Source organism: Rhinopithecus bieti, unplaced genomic scaffold (genome assembly GCF_001698545.2).
Source record: "Rhinopithecus bieti isolate Rb0 unplaced genomic scaffold, ASM169854v2 scaffold_4967, whole genome shotgun sequence".
In the NCBI taxonomy this organism is placed as follows: Eukaryota; Metazoa; Chordata; class Mammalia; order Primates; family Cercopithecidae; genus Rhinopithecus; species Rhinopithecus bieti.
Genome location: NW_016804726.1, coordinates 827,857 through 844,953, shown reverse-complemented (window position 1 = coordinate 844,953; position 17,097 = coordinate 827,857). Strand labels below are relative to the sequence as shown.

General features: G+C 42.2%; 1 protein-coding gene across 9 annotated transcripts in view; it reads right to left on the bottom strand.

Annotated features, from left to right (window-relative positions):
* Positions 1–17,097, bottom strand: part of XPNPEP3 (X-prolyl aminopeptidase 3) — a 78,594-nt gene that overhangs the window by 31,741 nt on the left and 29,756 nt on the right. For all 9 annotated transcript variants that reach the window (XM_017870265.1, XM_017870264.1, XM_017870266.1 and 6 more), the window contains one exon: positions 14,316–14,518. In XM_017870265.1, coding sequence (XP_017725754.1) covers positions 14,316–14,518 — 203 coding nt within the window. The remainder of the gene's footprint in view (positions 1–14,315; positions 14,519–17,097) is intronic.

Sequence of the window (17,097 nt, the reverse complement as noted above, 5' to 3'; positions counted from 1 at the left end):
AGTGCAGTGGCCAGATCTCAGCTCACTGCAAGCTCCGCCTCCCGGGTTTACACCATTCTCCTGCCTCAGCCTCCCGAGTAGCTGGGACTACAGGCACCAGCCACCTCGCCCAGCTAGCTTTTTGTATTTTTTTTTTAGTAGAGACGGGGTTTCACCGTGTTAGCCAGGATGGTCTCGAACTCCTGACCTCGTGATCCGCCCGTCTCGGCCTCCCAAAGTGCTGGGATTACAGGCTTGAGCCACCGCGCCCGGCCTCACTTTCTTGATAGTGTCCTTTTAAACAATTTTTTAAAAGTTTTTTAAATTCTTTCTTTTTAATAAAAAGAGAGGAGGTCTCACTATGTTGCCCAGGCTGCTCTTGAACTCCTAAGTTCAAATGATCTCCCCGCCTTGGCCTCCCAAAGTGCAAGGATTACAGGAATGAGCCACCATGCCCAGTCCCTTTGTTTTTTATTATTTTAAAAAATTATTGTTTTGAGACAGGGTCTCACTCTGTTACCCAAGCTGAAGTGCAGTGCTGCGATCTTGGCTCACTGAAGCCTCTGCCTCCCAGGCTCCAGTGATCCTCCCGCCTCAGTCTTGTGAGTAGCTGAAACTACAGGAGCATGCCACCACACCCAGCGAACTTATTTTTGTATTTTTCATAGAGATGGGGTTTTTCCATGTTGCTCAGGCTGGTCTCAAACTCCTGGGCTCAAGAGATCCACCCACCTTGGCCTCCCAAAGTGTTGGGATTACAGGCGTGAGCCACCAAGCTCAGCCTTTTCATTTTTTTTTTTTTTTTTTGAGACGGAGTCTGGCTCTGTTGCCCAGGCTGGAGTGCAGTGGCTGGATCTCAGCTCACTGCAAGCTCCGCCTCCCGGGTCTACGCCATTCTCCTGCCTCAGCCTCCCAAGTAGCTGGGACTACAGGCGCCCGCCACCACGCCCGGCTAGTTTTTTGTATTTTTTTTAGTAGAGACGGGGTTTCACCGTGTTAGCCAGGCTGGTCTCAATCTCCTGACCTCGTGATCCACCCCTCTCGGCCTCCCAAAGTGCTGGGATTACAGGCTTTCATTTATTCTTAAATTAAATTGTTTAATTAACTACTTTGTTTTTGAGACAGAGTCTTGCTCTGTTGCTCAGGCTGGAGGGTAGTGGTGTGATCTTGGCTCACTGCAACCTCCACCTCCCAGGTTCAAGCAATTCTCCTGTCTCAGCCTCCCAAGTAGCTAGGATTACAGGCACTCACCACCATACCTGGCTAATTTTCTGTATTGTTAGTAGAGATGGGGTTTCACTATGTTGGCCAGGCTGGTCTGGAACTCCTGACCTCAGGTGATCTGCCCACCTCAGCCTCCCAAAGTACTGGAATTACAGGCATGGGTCACGGCGCCCGTCCTTTTTTTTTCTCTAAGGCTGTTTCTCTGTGTGAGAAAAGTGTCCTTTGATGTACAGAAGTTTTAAACACTGATAAATTCTAATTTATCTACTTTTTCTTTTGGTGTCTGTACTTTCGGTATCATACTTAAGAATCCTTTGGCAAATCCAAGGTCGGGAAGATTCACCCTTATGTTTTTTCCTAATAGTTTTATAATTTTAGCTCTTAAGTTTAGGTCACTGATCCATTTTATTTATTTATTTACTTAATTTGTGAGACAGAGTCTTGTTCCGTTGCCCAGGCTGGAATGCAGTGGTGTAATCTTGGCTCACTGCAATCTCCGCCTCCTGGCCTGGGTTCAAGTGATTCTCCTATTGCCACACGGCAGCCTGGGAACAAAGGGAGACTCTGCTTCCCGAGTACTCAGGATTACAGGCATATGCCACCACACTTGGCTAATTTTTAGATAACGTGTGAAGTAGGGGTACAACTTCCTTTTTTTTTTTTGAGCTAGAGTCTCGCTCTGTCACCAGACTGGAGTGCAGTAGCGTGATCTTGGCTCACTGCAACTTCCACCTCCCAGGTTCAAGCAATTCTCCTGCCTCAGCCTCCCAAGTAGCTGGGATTACAGGTGCCCACCACCACGTCCAGCTAATTTTTGTATTTTTAGTAGAGACAAGGTTTCACCATGTTGCCCAGGATGGTCTTATCTCTTGACCTCGTATCTGCCCGCCTCGGCCTCCCAAAGTGCTGGGATTACAGGTGTGAGCCACCGTGCCCAGTCACAACTTCATTCTTTTGCATGTGGATATCCAGCTGTCCCAGCACAACTGACTCATTTTTTAAAAAATTCATCCTTGGTTTGCTATGGCACATGTTTGAAACCATGGAATGTGGAAATGATAGACCCTGAACTTCACGAGCTAGCAAAATGGATTCGGAGGGAATTCTGAATTGCTGGTAGGTCTAAATATTCAGTAGTTTGGTTAGTGCCTTCAGTGCTGGCTGAAAGTAAGCTCAGAATCTCTTTGAGCTTCTCTTTTTGATCAACAGATGGAGCTCCAACCCAAAGAAACTGGGCTACTTTTTTTTTTTTTTTTTTGAGAGTCAACTGAGACCAACCACAGCTAAAATAATTCGAGCGGCAAGTTGACAGTGATGGGTAAAAAAACACGGATGTAAGGGGCTATTCAGTGAAGAAAATGAGCCATTCTCTAGATTAAATTACATGCAATACCTTGAGGAACTCTTGTTAAAAATGGTTCCTAAGAATTTTAGATCAAAGAACAGTATCTCTCATTTTGAATACTGCTGAGTGAGAGAATGGTTCACAGGGAAACCCCTAGTTTATTAAAATGGATGAAGGGAGGGGCCTATCATACATTATCTAGATATGGGCAACTGTCCTGCCCCTCCCTCGTCATACAGTCAGTGCCTCCTGAAGCTGCAGAAATCCTGTGGATGCAGACAGTATGGTTCTGGTTGTATGAGGACAGAAATGAACTCCATTATGGGCTACCCCTCACCCAGGCTATGACTGATACTGTGATAAAAGGCATCCACCAGCATGAACTTCATATGTGGCTTTGCTGTTAGATCTCAGGAAGATGTAAAAAGGCAGTTTAAGATCTTTTATCCCAACTTCCTGGATAATAAAAAGATAGTAAGTTTAGGACTTTACAAAAGAAATAAAATCAAGAAAGGGAGCATGAAAAAGAATAAGGTTAGACCCTTAGTTTATACCATATATAAATACTAACTCAAAATGGGTCAAAGACCTAAACAAAAAACTTTAAAACTCTTAGAAGAAAACACAGGGGAATATCTTTATAACACTGGGTTTGGTAATATTTTCTTGGATATGACACCAAAAGCACAGTTAACAACAACAAAAAAACAAACTGGACTTTATAAAATTTAAAATCTTGAGTATTAAAGGATGCCATCAACAGTAAAAGCCAGCCCTCATAATGGGAGAATATTTGCAAACCATTTATCGGATTAGGAATTAATATCAAAAACATATAAGGAATTCCTACAACTCAACAACAAAAATACCCAGCCCGATTTAAAAAATGGGCAAAGGAACTGAACTGGTATTTCTCCAAATAAGATATACAAATGACCAATAAACACATGAAAATATCCTCAACATGTTAAGGAAATGCAAATAGAAACTATGAGATGTCATTTCACACCCGTTAAGGTGGCTAGTACTCAAAAGGCAGAAAATAACAAGCATTGATTGGCAAGAATGTAGAAAAACTGGAACCCCTGTGCATTGCTGGTAGAAATGTAAATCCATGTGCTGTGGAAAACTGGATGGTGGTTTCTCAAAAAATTAAACATATAATCAGGAGGCTAAGGTGGGAAGATCACATGAGCCCAGGAGATGGAGGTTGCAGTGAGCTAAGATAGTGCTGCTGCACTCCAGCCTGGGAACAAATGGAGACTCTGTCTCAAAAAAAGAAAAAAAAAATTAAACACAGAATCACCACAGATCTAACAATTCTACTTCTGGGTATATACCCCAAAGAACTGAAAGCAGGGATCTGAACAATTATTTGTAAACCCAGGTACATACCAGCATTAGTCATCATAGCCCAAAAGATGGAAACCCAAGTGTCCAAAGACAGATGAAAAGATGAAGGAAACGTTGTCTATACATACAATGGAATATCATTCAGCCACAGAGGAATGTCATTGTGATAAATGCTACAAAATGGATGAACTCTGAAAACATTTTACTAAGTAAGCCAGTCACAAAAAGACAAATACTGTATGTTTCTACTTATATGAAGTAGCTAGAATAGGCAGAGTCACAGAAAAAGTAAAAGTTACCAGGGGCTGGGAGGAGGGGAAAATGGGAAGTTATTATTTATTGAGTACAATTTCTATTTGGGATGATAAAAAAGTCTGAAAAAAGATAGTAGTAATGGTCACACACAGTATGAATAGACCTAATGTCACTGAATTTCCATTTTAGCCAGTTTTAAGACATGTATTTAAAAATGGCTAAAATGGTAATTTTTTTTTCTTTTTTTTTGAGAGAGTCACTCTGTTGCCTAGTCTGGAGTGCAATAGCATGATCTCAGCTCACTGCAACTTCCACCTCCCAAGTTGCTGGGATTACAGGCATGTGTCACCACAACCGGCTAATTTTTTGTATTTTTAGTAGAGACGGGGTTTCGCCTTGTTGCCCAGGCTCGTCTCAAACTCCTGGCCTCAAGTGATTTGCCTGCCTCAGCCTCCCAGAGTGCTGGAATTACAGGCATGCACCACCGTGCTCGGCCTAAAATGAGAAAATTTTATATGCATCGCACCACAATTAAATAAAAAACACATAGAGGCCAGGCGTGGTGGCTCATGCCTGTAATCTCAGCACTTTGGGAGGCCCAGGTGGAAAGAGTGCTCAAGCTCAGGACCTCATGGCCAACATGGTGAAACCCTGTTTCTCCAAAAATAATGATACAAAAATTGACAAAGGCCAACCCTGACAGAATTTTACAGGAAGGTTTGGGATCCACAACTGCTTGTCATTAAACTCCTCAGACTATAAAAATCCCAAGGCAGATATGTTTATTATCTGAGTTAAAAGGAAGTTTAGAAAGAGAAAGGTTCCAATGAGTCTCTAACATCAGATGTCAAAATGCTGTTTTAATATCAGCATGGTAATAAATGAAGAATATTGATATGCAGGCCAGGATCTCATAACCCCAACTCCTGGCAGGGAACACAAGACCTTTCACAAATGTGTGAGTAAAATGCCCTGGAGGTGGAGAAGCAACTCTTTTACGTCTACTGGACAGAGTAAGACAGTGTACAATCCTCTTTGGGCCTCTTAATGAAGCACTTAGGAATGTCAGAATTAACTCATGGGATGTGGGGATGCTGCTGTGAAAGGGATAAAAAGTCTGGTTAGAAGTCTGCATAGCTCAGTTGCTCGAGCATCAGATTTTTAATCTGAGAGTCCAGGGTTCAAGTCTGTAATTCAATTTTTTTAAAAAGTTATAAATTTTTTAATTTAAAAAAGTCTGGGCCGGGCATGGTGGCTCATGCCTGTCTCCAGCACTTTGGGAGGCAGAGGCCGTTGGATCACCTAAGGTCAGGAGTTCCAAGACTAGCCTGGGCAACATGGTGAAACCCCATCTCTACTAAAAATACAAAAATAAGCCGGGCGTGGTGGCAGGCGTCTGTAATCCCAGCTACTCAGGAGGCTGAGGCAGGAGAATCACTTGAAACTGGGAAGCAGAGGTTGCAGTGAGTCGAGATTGCACCACTGCACTCCAGCCTGGGCGACAGATCAAAACTTCGTCTCAAAAAAAAAAAAAAGTAGTAATCTCTATTAGAAAAAAAAAAAAAAAAAAAAAGAAATGCATTTCAATAAGATGGACAATGTCCAAAGAAGCTGTATCATAAAATGGAAATGAACTATATGCAGCATGCTACCAGGGGATCTATGTGAAAGAATCATCAGATTCATGAGCAAGTAGTCTTTTCCCCCTAGGATCCTTCCTTTCTATTATTTGCCCATGAATGCCAGGCAATTGGACTGGTTCACAGATGGCTATTCTAGAACTGAGGGCAATTCTGTATGAAAAGTAGATGCTCAGAGTCCAGCAGAAAGTAAAATCCTATGGAAAAAGTTAAGTACAAGTTGGTCAACAGGGCTGAATTATAGGCTACAATCATAGTCCTGATAAAAGAACTGGACACAAAAGCCCTATTATTTGGGTAAATATTGATTTTTGGGTTGTCACTAATGGACTTGCAATTGGTCTAACAAGTGGGTCACAAATAACTGGACAATAAAAGAGCCCTCCATGTGAGGAGCTGCTCTTTGGAAATCGCTATGAAAATTCTGGGAAAAATCAAAGTAGGGCATGCTGATACCAAAGAAACTTCATGCCAGAATTTTAAGGTGATTGGAACCAACAGTTGATGGCCTAACTTAATCTCTTGAAATGGCAACCAAGTCTATGAAATGGGTGGAGGAACTCAAGTCAGCCAGTGATGCACTGAACAATGACATATACCAGTGGGCTCCACTGAAGCTTAAACTATTAATAAAAATTGTCCTGGCTGCCAACAGTATAGTGCCATTTTCTGTATTTATCCAATGTATCTCCCTATGACTGGACTACCTCAATAGCTGACCGAGGAAGTTTCCTTCACCGGGAAAGGTTTGCATTCAAATTAATAATAAATGCATTTTCTTGACTGCAGTAACCACTGTATTACGCATATGTATATCAAAATATGTTGTACACTTTATAAATAAAAAAACTTAAAGATGATTAAGAAAGGCAATGTTGTTGCTAAGGGGAAGGAAGTCAATAAATGAGTGTACAGAAGCTCAACAGATGCTTCTGGTGCCTCAAGAGATGCTTAAAGCAAGAGAATAATATTCTCTCTTTGCTTTAACTCAGATACCCCTTGGGGTGAAGAACTTATGAAATCCCCTCCTTTTAAAGAAATGGAGTCTTGCTGTGCTGCCTGTGAGTGCAGTGGCTACTCACAGGCACTATCATAGCAGCACCTGTATCACAGTCTACTATAGCTTCTAACTCCTGGCCTCAAGTGATCCTCCTGCCTCAGCCTCCCGGGTAGTTGGGACTACTGGCATCACCACCATGTCGCAGTGTTCTCCTCCTCCTTTGAAGAGCGAAAAAGAGAGCTAGGCAATAGCCAACCTAACAAGCACACTTCCAGGAGTGACATATGTCCTCAAAATGGATGAAGAAATGGAACAGCTGCTGGACGTGGTGGCTCACACCTGTAATCCCAAAACTTTGGGAGGCCAGACAGGCGGATCACCTGAGGTTAGGAGTTCTAGATCAGCCTGACCAATATGGAGAAACCCCATCTCTACTAAAAATACAAAATTAGCCGGGCATAGTGGCACAGGCCTATAATACCAGCTACCTGGGAGGCAGAGGCAGGAGAATCACCTGAACCTGGGAGGTGGAGGTTGTGGGGAGCCGAGATTATGCCATTGCACTCTAGCCAGGGCAACAAGAGCGAAACTCCATCTCAAAACACAAAAAACAAAAAACAAAGAAATGGGACAGCTATCCATGACTATGTGGAATAATACAAATAAGGCTATATCTTGATTCCTGCTTCACAGGATACATCTTTTTTTTTTTTTTTTTTTGAGATGGAGTTTCACTCTTATTGCCCAGGCTGGAGTGCAATGGTGCTATCTCTGCTGACTGCAACCTCCACCTTCTGGGTTCAGGTGATTCTCCTGCCTCAGCCTCCTGAGTAGCTGGGATTATAGGGATGCACCAACACGCCCGGCTAATTTTGTCTTTTTAGTAGAGACTGGGTTTCTCTGTATCAGTCAGGCTGGTCTCAAACTCCCAACCTCAGGTGATCCGCCTGCCTCGGCCTCTCAAAGTGCTGGGATTACAGACGTGAGCAGCTGGCCAGATGTATCCATTATAAAGGATCTGTGTTAGGAAAGCAACCTGTGAGAATATCTAGCCAGTTAAATTTGAGAATCAATGAATAATCATCTCAGTGAGCACATATAACCATTAATTGAGATGATAAAGGTTTTGCAAAGCTACCAGAATATGGTAGAATGCTATCTCATGCCATGTTCCATCTATTATAATATCTGTAAAAACAGCTATTTGCATTGTTATTGTGGGTGAATAGGCATAAGGAGGTAGAGAGAAAATTGGGACACTTGGCTCAGTAACAAAAAGAAATAACAAGGTATAGCCTGGCGGGCCTACATTTCTGAGAATTCAAAACTCAATGTGGATGATTCTGGAAAGCATATTCAAACGACTCTATTTAGATGTGACTACCACTCATATGACCTAAGCCTGGGGGACTCAATATTGTGGGGTCTCAAATTTCTTTCCTAGTTGTAGTAAAGCAGTTGTACAAATGAAACAGTTGTACAAATACTAGTTGTACTAATATTTAATGGTGACAACATGTTATGTTCCCATACTTAAAATAAGAGAGCCTTAGTGGAATTAGGAGCCAGGCTAGGAGCAACTGGCAGGTGGATTTGTTTCTAATGAGGAAAGACATACTGATAAAATAATTTGCTGGCCGGCCGTGGTGGCTCACACCTGTAATCCCAGCACTTTGGGAGGCCAAGGCGAGTGGATCACAAGGTCAAGAGATTGAGACCATCCTGGCCAACATGGCAAAACCCTGTCTCTACTAAAAATAAAAAAATGTTAGCTGGGCGTGGTAGCGCATGCCTGTAGTCCCAGCTACTTGGGAAGCTGAGGCAGGAGAATTGCTTGAACCCAGGAGGTGGAGGTTGCAGTGAGCCGAGATCACGCCACTGCTCTCCAGCCTGGTGACAGAGCGAGATTTCATCTCAAAAAAAAAAAAAAAAAAAGAAAAGAAATAGATTTGCCAATGCCAATAGGGCGCCTTGAAGGCATCCTATTTCAGGAGTAAGAACAAAAGTGGCAAGCTGAAATGACAAAGTGCTATCAAAACGGGTCTTAACAATTTACAGCATGCACGGTGACAACATGCCCAAACCAACCCAACAACAGGAATAAGCTTGCATGTGAACACAAGCTGCATTACAGATACCTTAATTTAAATGGAGTCCAAGGGATCCCAAGCACGACTGCCAGTGATTCATTCCCATGGCAGAAACCCACGTTGTGCATGCATGGGAGACTCGGACCCCCTGGTCTATGGAAATTCTAACTAAAGGATGCAACCTGTTGAGGTGCTTTTTAATACCTCCAACAATGCAACTGAGTGCCAAGCATTCTTTTCCTGTAGTGCAGTTTGTGGATCCTGGACAAACTTTAAACAGGACTAGGGTCGTGTCATGTCTTCTCTTCTCTTTTCTTGTTTCTTTTGAGACAAAGTCTCACTCTGTCACCCAGGCTGGAGTGCAGTGGCGCTATCTCTCCTCACTGCAACCTCCGCCTCCTGGGTTCAAGCGATTCTCCTGCCTCAGCCTCCCAAGTAGCTGGGACCACAGGTGCCCGTCACCACAGTCGGCTAATTTTTTTGTATTTTTAGTGGAGACGGGGTTTCACCGTCTTAGCCAGGCTGGTCTTGATCTCCTGACCTCGTGATCCGCTGGCCTCAGCCTCCCAAAGTGCTGGGATTACAGGCGTGAGCCACCGCGCCTAGCTAAACCATGTAACCAGTGGCATGATCATGGCTTACTGCAGCCTTGACTTCCTGGGCTCAAGTGATCTTCCCATGTCAGCCTCCCAAGTACTTGGGACTACAGGCTTGTGCCACCACATCCAGCTAATTAAAACATTTTTTTGTAGAAATGGGGTCTTACTATGAGGCCGAGGTTGGTTTCAAACTCCTGAGCTCAAGTGATCCACCCATCTTGGCCTCCCGAAGTGCTGGGATTACGGGTATGAGTCTCCACATCTGGCCAAATCATGTAACTTTTCGAGAAGGAAATCTGGCTGTTTTCAAGATGTTTTGAATCTTGAAATAGCAGAGATATGGTCTCTGATCTAGACTCCTATGAGAAATAATATATGGTATATAAGAAGAGGTAAATTGCACAGGAAGGGAAAAAATAATTACACCACGATTTTGTCGTCTTTTATTTATTTCTTTATTGAGACAGGGTCTCACTCTGTCACCCAGGCTGGAGTGCAGTGGTGCAATCTCAGCTCACTGCAGCCTTAACCTCCCTGGGCTCACGTGATCCTCCCATTTCAGCCTCCTGAGTAGCTGGGACTACAGGTGCGTACCACCATGCCCAGCTAATTTTTTTGTATTTTGCAGAGACAGGGTTTCACCATGTTGCCCAGGCTGGTCTTGGACTCCTGGGCTCAAGTGATCTGCCCGCTTTGGCCTCCCAAAGTGTTGGGAGTACAGGCATGAGCCACTGCATCCAGCTGTCTTATTTGTTAATTTTATTTTTTTAATTTTTATTATTCTTTTTTGAGATGGGGTCTCACTCTGTTGCCCAGGCTGGAGTGCAGTGGCACAGTCAAATCTCATTGCAGCTTCCACTGCCCCAGCTCAAGTGATCCTCCTTCCTCAGCCTCCTAAGCAGCTGGGACCACACCACCTGGCTATTTTAAAAAATTTTTTGTAGAGATGGGGTCTCTCCCTGTTGCCCAGGCTAGTCTTGAACTCCTGAGCTTAAGTGATTCTCCTGCCTCATCCTCCCAAAGTGCTGGGATTACAGGTGTGAGCCACCACACCTGGCCTTAATTTTTATTTTAATGTAAGCCTTTAGCAGCTAAATTTTGTCTGACTTCTTGCTTCAATGGTACTGCTACATGATGTAAGATGGGGTCAGATAAAATTGATATTTCAGGAGCTTATAAAATTTAGTATAATACTGATGATGATGATCAAATATAATGAGAGACTGAATTAAAGTCCTGTTGGGATGTTATCCCTATGGAGGAGAATTGGTTTGATGAATATTTAGACTCGATTAATGATAGATTATTATTTCTAATAACTCAGCAGATATATACCATCAAGTGCAGAAAACCGTGGATCAGGGAGTCCAAAGGACTGTACAGTTCATACAAAAACACGAGAAAGTATAATTGGATAATACAGCTGTCTCTTTAAATCAGTACCAACCCTTCACTGATCATTGTAAATGTTTGGATTCTATGTGCGCATTTTTTAGAGACAGGGTTTGCGTTGTCACCCAGGCTGGAGTGCAGTGATGTGATACTGCTTCACTGCAACCTTAAACTCTTGGTCTAAAGTGATCCTTCTGCCTCAGCCTCCAGAGTAACTAGGACTACAGGCATACGCCACAATGCCTGGCTAATCAAAATACAGTTTTTTTTGTAGAGGTGAGGTCTTGCCATGTTGCCAGGCTGGTCTCTAACTCCTTGCTGCCTCACGTGATCCTCCCACCTTGGCCTCAGTGCTGAGATTATAGGGGTGAACCACTGTGCCCTGCTTGTCTATATATTTTGATTATCTATATGATATTGAGAAGTGAAGTTAACTGTTGTCAACTCAGGATGACTGTTTTATCAAAAAATAGAGTTAATATTGGTTATGGGGGCAGAGTGAACTGTTCTGCTAATTCTGGGCTTAGAATTAGCCAGAGCTATTTGGCTAAAGTTCCTTCCTTGGTCAAGGTGTGGCAGGAAACATACTGATTGAAATTGTTAAGAGGAGGCTGGGCATGGTGGCTCATGCCTGTGATCTTAGTGTTTCGGGAGGCTGAGGACGGAAGATCTCTTGAGGCCAGGAGTTCAATACCAGCCTGGGTAATATAGTGAGACCCCATCTCTACAAAAACCTAAAAAATTAGCTAGGCATGGTGGTATGTGCCTGTAATCCAAGCTACTCAGGAGGCTGAGGCAAGAGTCTCCCCTAAGTCCAGGAATTCAAGGCTGCAGTAAACTATGTTCTCACCATGCACTCCAACCTGAGTGACAGTGAGACACTGTCTCAAAAAGAAAGCAAAAAACAACAAAAAACAAAACCAAACCATTAGGAAGGCAGGAAGCACATAAAAAGATGCCCAATACCACTAATTATTAGGGAAATACAAATCCAAACCACGATAAGATACCACTTCACACCCATTAGGATTGGCTGTTACCACAAAAACAGAACAAATGTTGGTGTAGAGTGGAGAAATTGGAACCCTTGGTGTGTTGCTAGTGGGAATGTGAAATGGTGCAGCCACTAGGGATAACAGTATGGTGGTCCTCAAGATATTAAACATAAAATTACCATTTGATCTAGCAACTCCAGTTGTGTGCATATGCCAAATAGAATTAAAAGAGACTTGAACACAAGATATTTGTACACTTACGTTCACAGCAACATTATTCACAATAGTAAAAAAAAAAAAAAAAACAAAAAAAAATAGAAAGAAACCAAATGTTTATCAATGGATGAATGTACAAATAAAATATGGCATATGCATACAATAGAATATTATTCAGTCTTTAAAAAGAATGAAGCTGGGCATGGCAGCTCACACTTGTAATCCCAGCACTTTGGGAGGTCAAGGTGGGCGGATTGCTTGAGCTCAGGAGTTCGAGACTAGCCTGGACAACACTGATAAACCCTGTCTCTATAAAAAATTTAAAAAAAATTAGCAGGCATGGTGGCATGCGCCCATGGTCCCAGCTACTTGGGAGGCTACGGTGGGAAGATCACTTGAACCCAGGAGGTCAAGACTGCAGTGAGCTGTGATCATGCTACTGCACTCTAGTCTGGGCAACAGAGCGAGACTCTATCTAAAAAAAAAAAAAAGAATGAAATTCTAAGGGAAGAACCTTAAAAACATTATGCTAAGTGAAATAAGCCAGTCACAAAAAGCCAAATGTTGTACGATTCCATTTCTATGCAGTAGCTAGAATAGGTAGATTCATAGAGAAAGGAGAGGTTACTGGGGGCTGGAGGAGGAAGAATGGGAAGTTATGATTTATGTACAGTTTCTATTTGGAATGATGGAAAAAGGTGGGAAAAGTGGGCACAACAATGTGAATATCCTTCATGTCACTGAATTGCAACTTAAAAATGGTCACAATGGCCGGGCGCGGTGACTCAAGCCTGTAATCCCAGCACTTTGGGAGGCCGAGACAGGCAGATCACGAGGTCAGGAGATCGAGACCATCCTGGCTAACATGGTGAAACCCCGTCTCTACTAAAAAATACAAAAAAAAACTAGCTGGGCGAGGTGGCGGGCACCTGTAGTCCCAGCTACTCGGGAGGCTGAGGCACGAGAATGGCGTAAACCCGGGAGGCGGAGCTTGCAGTGAGCTGAGATCCAGCCACTGCACTCCAGACTGGGCGACAGAGCAAGACCCTGTCTCAAAAAAAAAAAAAAAAATGGCCACAACAAAGTTTTTTTTGTTTTGCATATTTCCCCACAGTAAAAAATTTTTTTAAATTAAGTCAATGGCCAACACCTTGGAGAGAATAAATGAAATAAGGAGTTTTGGGGTAGTTTGTATCAGTTTGCCAATGAGATTTATGGTTTACACTTGGTCTCTGTGAAACCTCTGGGGGGCTTTACTGTTATATAGCAGGAATATGATTATGTGACCAAAAAAACAAAAATCGCTAGCTGAGATTCCATTTTGGGGTCTCTGATTCTGAGGTATTCTGCTGCATGTGCCATGGACTGAATTGTGTTTCCCCCAGAATTAATGTGTTTAAGCTCTACTCGCTCTGTCTTTAGGAGGTAATTAAAGTTAAATTAGGTAATTAAGGGTGGGGCTCTAATTTGACAGTACTATGGCCGTACAAGAAGGCCCTCTTTCATTGTCATGTAAGGACACAGCAAGAAAGCGGCCTTGTGTAAGCCAGGAGAGCCCTCACCAGAAATGGACCATGGTGGCACCTTGATCTCGGACTTCCAGACTGCAAAATTATGAGACAATCAATTTCTCTTGTTTAAGCCATGCAGACTGTGATATTTTGTAATGGCAGCCTGAGCAGAGTATGACAACACTGGTGATTCCTAATCTGTAAGAGAAAGATACATCCTGCCTGGCCCTTACCTAGGGAGGACCATTGAAGCCTGCACCTGGTTTCTCTCGACTCTTTGCTCTGAGATAGCCATTGGCTGTGATATATATCCTTACTTTCATACTATGATTATTTTTCACCCTTTTTCTATAATAAACTGCAGATCTGTAAGCACTGTCACTTTGGGTCCTGAGTCTGTCATAGAAGCAAACTGTTTAACTGACGCTATTAGTGTAACTATAAGGAAAGGAAACAGTATAAATTTCTGTCGTTCTAAGGAGAAATAATTAAGATTGATGGGTAAAAGAACCACCTTCACAGAAAGCAGATTTACTTTGTCTTGCAAGGTATTAAGCAAGTCTCTAGGTATGTTCACTATACACTGGATCAGAAGCCAGATGCCCATGTGCGGTGAAGAGACTGCTGCACTGGGTATATGGCCTCAAGGTGCTTACTGAACCTTAAGAGCTTATGATTTTTCCAATCTGGAAAAGCTTTTTCAATAGGAATCATACCTGTGATGTCAGCTTCCCAGCAATCTGCATTCGTTCAATTTCTGCAGGAGATTTGATCAGCCGGAGGCGCTGTATCAGCTGTTGAACACCCCGAACCTTGTTCTTGCTCCTGGCTTTGGCCTCAGTCAAGGACTGCATATAGTCAGAGTGAAGCTGTGCATGCGAGGGCCTCATCCAGTCATACCAAACCATGTTCGTCTCAGCTTAGAATGAGAAGCCAAAAAATAAATTTAAAACAAAACTACCAGCAACAAGAAATATCAACTGTCATAACAACTTCAACAAGAGTCAAAACTATAAAACCTGTAATGTGGAACTCTAAAGTGTTGAGAGTAAGACTCTCTCAGGACTGAAGCAATAAAGGTTTGATTATAAATCACTAAAAAGGTAATTCCCTGGAAATGGCAAGACATTCTAAGACGGAATATCCAGATTTTCTGCCCCTAAACTTCAGTGTTCTTTATAAAGGACGATACATGGGACTAAAGCTTTATTCAAGCTTTGATTTTCTCTCTTTCTCTCTCTCTCTCTCTCTTTATTTTTGAGATAGAGTCTCGTTCTGTCACCCAGGCTGGAATGCAGTGGCACGATCTCAGCTCACTGCAACCTCCACCTCCCAGGTTCAAGCGATTCTTCTGCCTCAGCCTCCCAAGTAGCTGGGACTACACGCACCCACCACCACGCCCGGCTAATTTTTGTATTTTCAGTAAAGATGAGGTTTAACCACATTGGCCAGGCTGGTCTCAAACTCCTGACTTTGTGATCCACCCACATTAGCCTCCCAAAGTGCTGGGATTACAGGCATGAGTCACCGTGCCTGGCCTTCATTATTAAATTAATTAAACAATTAAAACAACTGTTCTTCATCACCACTTACTGAGCTAGAGGCACCTGTTGAATAATTGCACACAGAAGGAGAGAAAAACATAAACATACTCAGATTATGACTTTATGGGTAAAGTGTCCCATCCTTTCACATAATGATCTCAGAACTAAAGGAAAGGGTTCTCCTTCCATTCTGGAGCAATTATTCATTGCTATGGAAACACTACAGTTGATATTTCCTCACTTCTCCCTTTGCATCTGCTATACGTTCTCTTTGTAAACAATCACAGTTCAGCTTTCAACTTTAGAGACCTAAGGAAATGGTCTATATTTGCCTAAGATATACGATATAAATGCTCATTATAAAAACGATTTGCACTTAATACCAGATCTACATTTGTTCTTTTTTTCTAACAGTAAGCTATGAACAGTATTCCTAACAATCCAAGTGAGAAGGTCTGTATATTTTATATGACTAAAAAGTACTTTGGGGAAAGCAGAAGGGAAAAAAATCCAGAAAACTTTGATTGGGTATGTACTAGTGATTCTATGTCCTACATATTTTCATTTTTANAAATAAAAATGATTCTAAATATATATTACATGGGAAACACTTTCCTACTTATGATAGATAGAAATTTAATTGTTGCGTAATTTTTTTTTTTTTTGAGCCCGAGTCTTGCTCTGTCGCCCAGGCTGGAGTACAGTGGCGCGATCTCAGCTCACTGCAACCTCCACCATCCTGGTTCAAGCAATTCCCTCGCTTCAACCTCCCGAGTAGCTGGGATTACAGGCGCACGCCACCATGCCCAGCTAATTTTTTCATATTTTTAGTAGAGACGAGGTTTCACCATGTTGGCCAGACTGGTCTCAAACTCCTGATCTCAGGCAACCTGCCTGCCTTGGCCCCCCAAAGTGCTGGGATTACAGGCGTGAGCCACCGCATCTGGCCAATTGTAATTTTTAAAAAGTAAAACAATCTCTACTACCTGTTCAAAGTGTATGAAATCATAGCTCACCTTTTTTAAAGGTTTCAAAACCTTTAAATAAATGATTTCAGCCAGGTGCGGTGGCTCACACCTATAATATCCTGGGAGGCTTGGGGGCGGGGGGGTGGATCGCCTGAGGTCAGGAGTTCGAGACCAGCCTGACTAACATAGTGAAACCTTGTCTCTACTAAAAAAACACAAAAATGAGCCGGGCGTGGTGGCGTGTACCTGTAATCCCAGCTACACAGGAGGCTGGAGCAGAATTGCTTGAATCTGGGAGGCAGGAGTTGCAGTGAGCCGAGATCGCACCATTGCACTCCAGCCTGGGCAAGAGTAAAACTCTGTCTCAAAAAAAAAAAAAAAAAAAAAGGAATGGTGACCGAGAAGTACTTTTGAGAAATTTATTTTACATGAGATTGTAACTATAGTGAATTAATAAAATTTAGACAGTAGAATAGACAACTAGCAACTAATGTAAGAAATAAAAAAGGTACAAAGAAAAGGATTCTATGCCCCATATTTATTGTGGATTTTGAAGACATAAGAAAGTTCAATGAATTGAACAGGCTAATTATCTATAAAATGAAAAATATTTCTATAAATAAAAAGAATTTAATCAGATGTTAGAACTTACATATTCAAATGAGTATTTTCTCCCATAAGAGCCTTTACAGGAAACAGTCTAATATATTTCATGATTGTGAAAAACTTTTGGAATTCTCTTTTAGAAGCTAACTTCAGAAATGATTTATAAGCCATATGAGAAAAATCAAACAAAAACTTTACAATTATACATTATCTTGGCCTGAAATCAGTATTTTTAAACTTGATCATCTATCTTATTTTCCAAATAAGATACTTCAAAAAATAAAATGCTCCCAGAGCTAAAGTTTTATAAGAATTACTAATGATAGTTTATAATGTGGTGTAGGTTCTGAAAAAATTCCCAGAAGAGCCGGGCGCGGTGG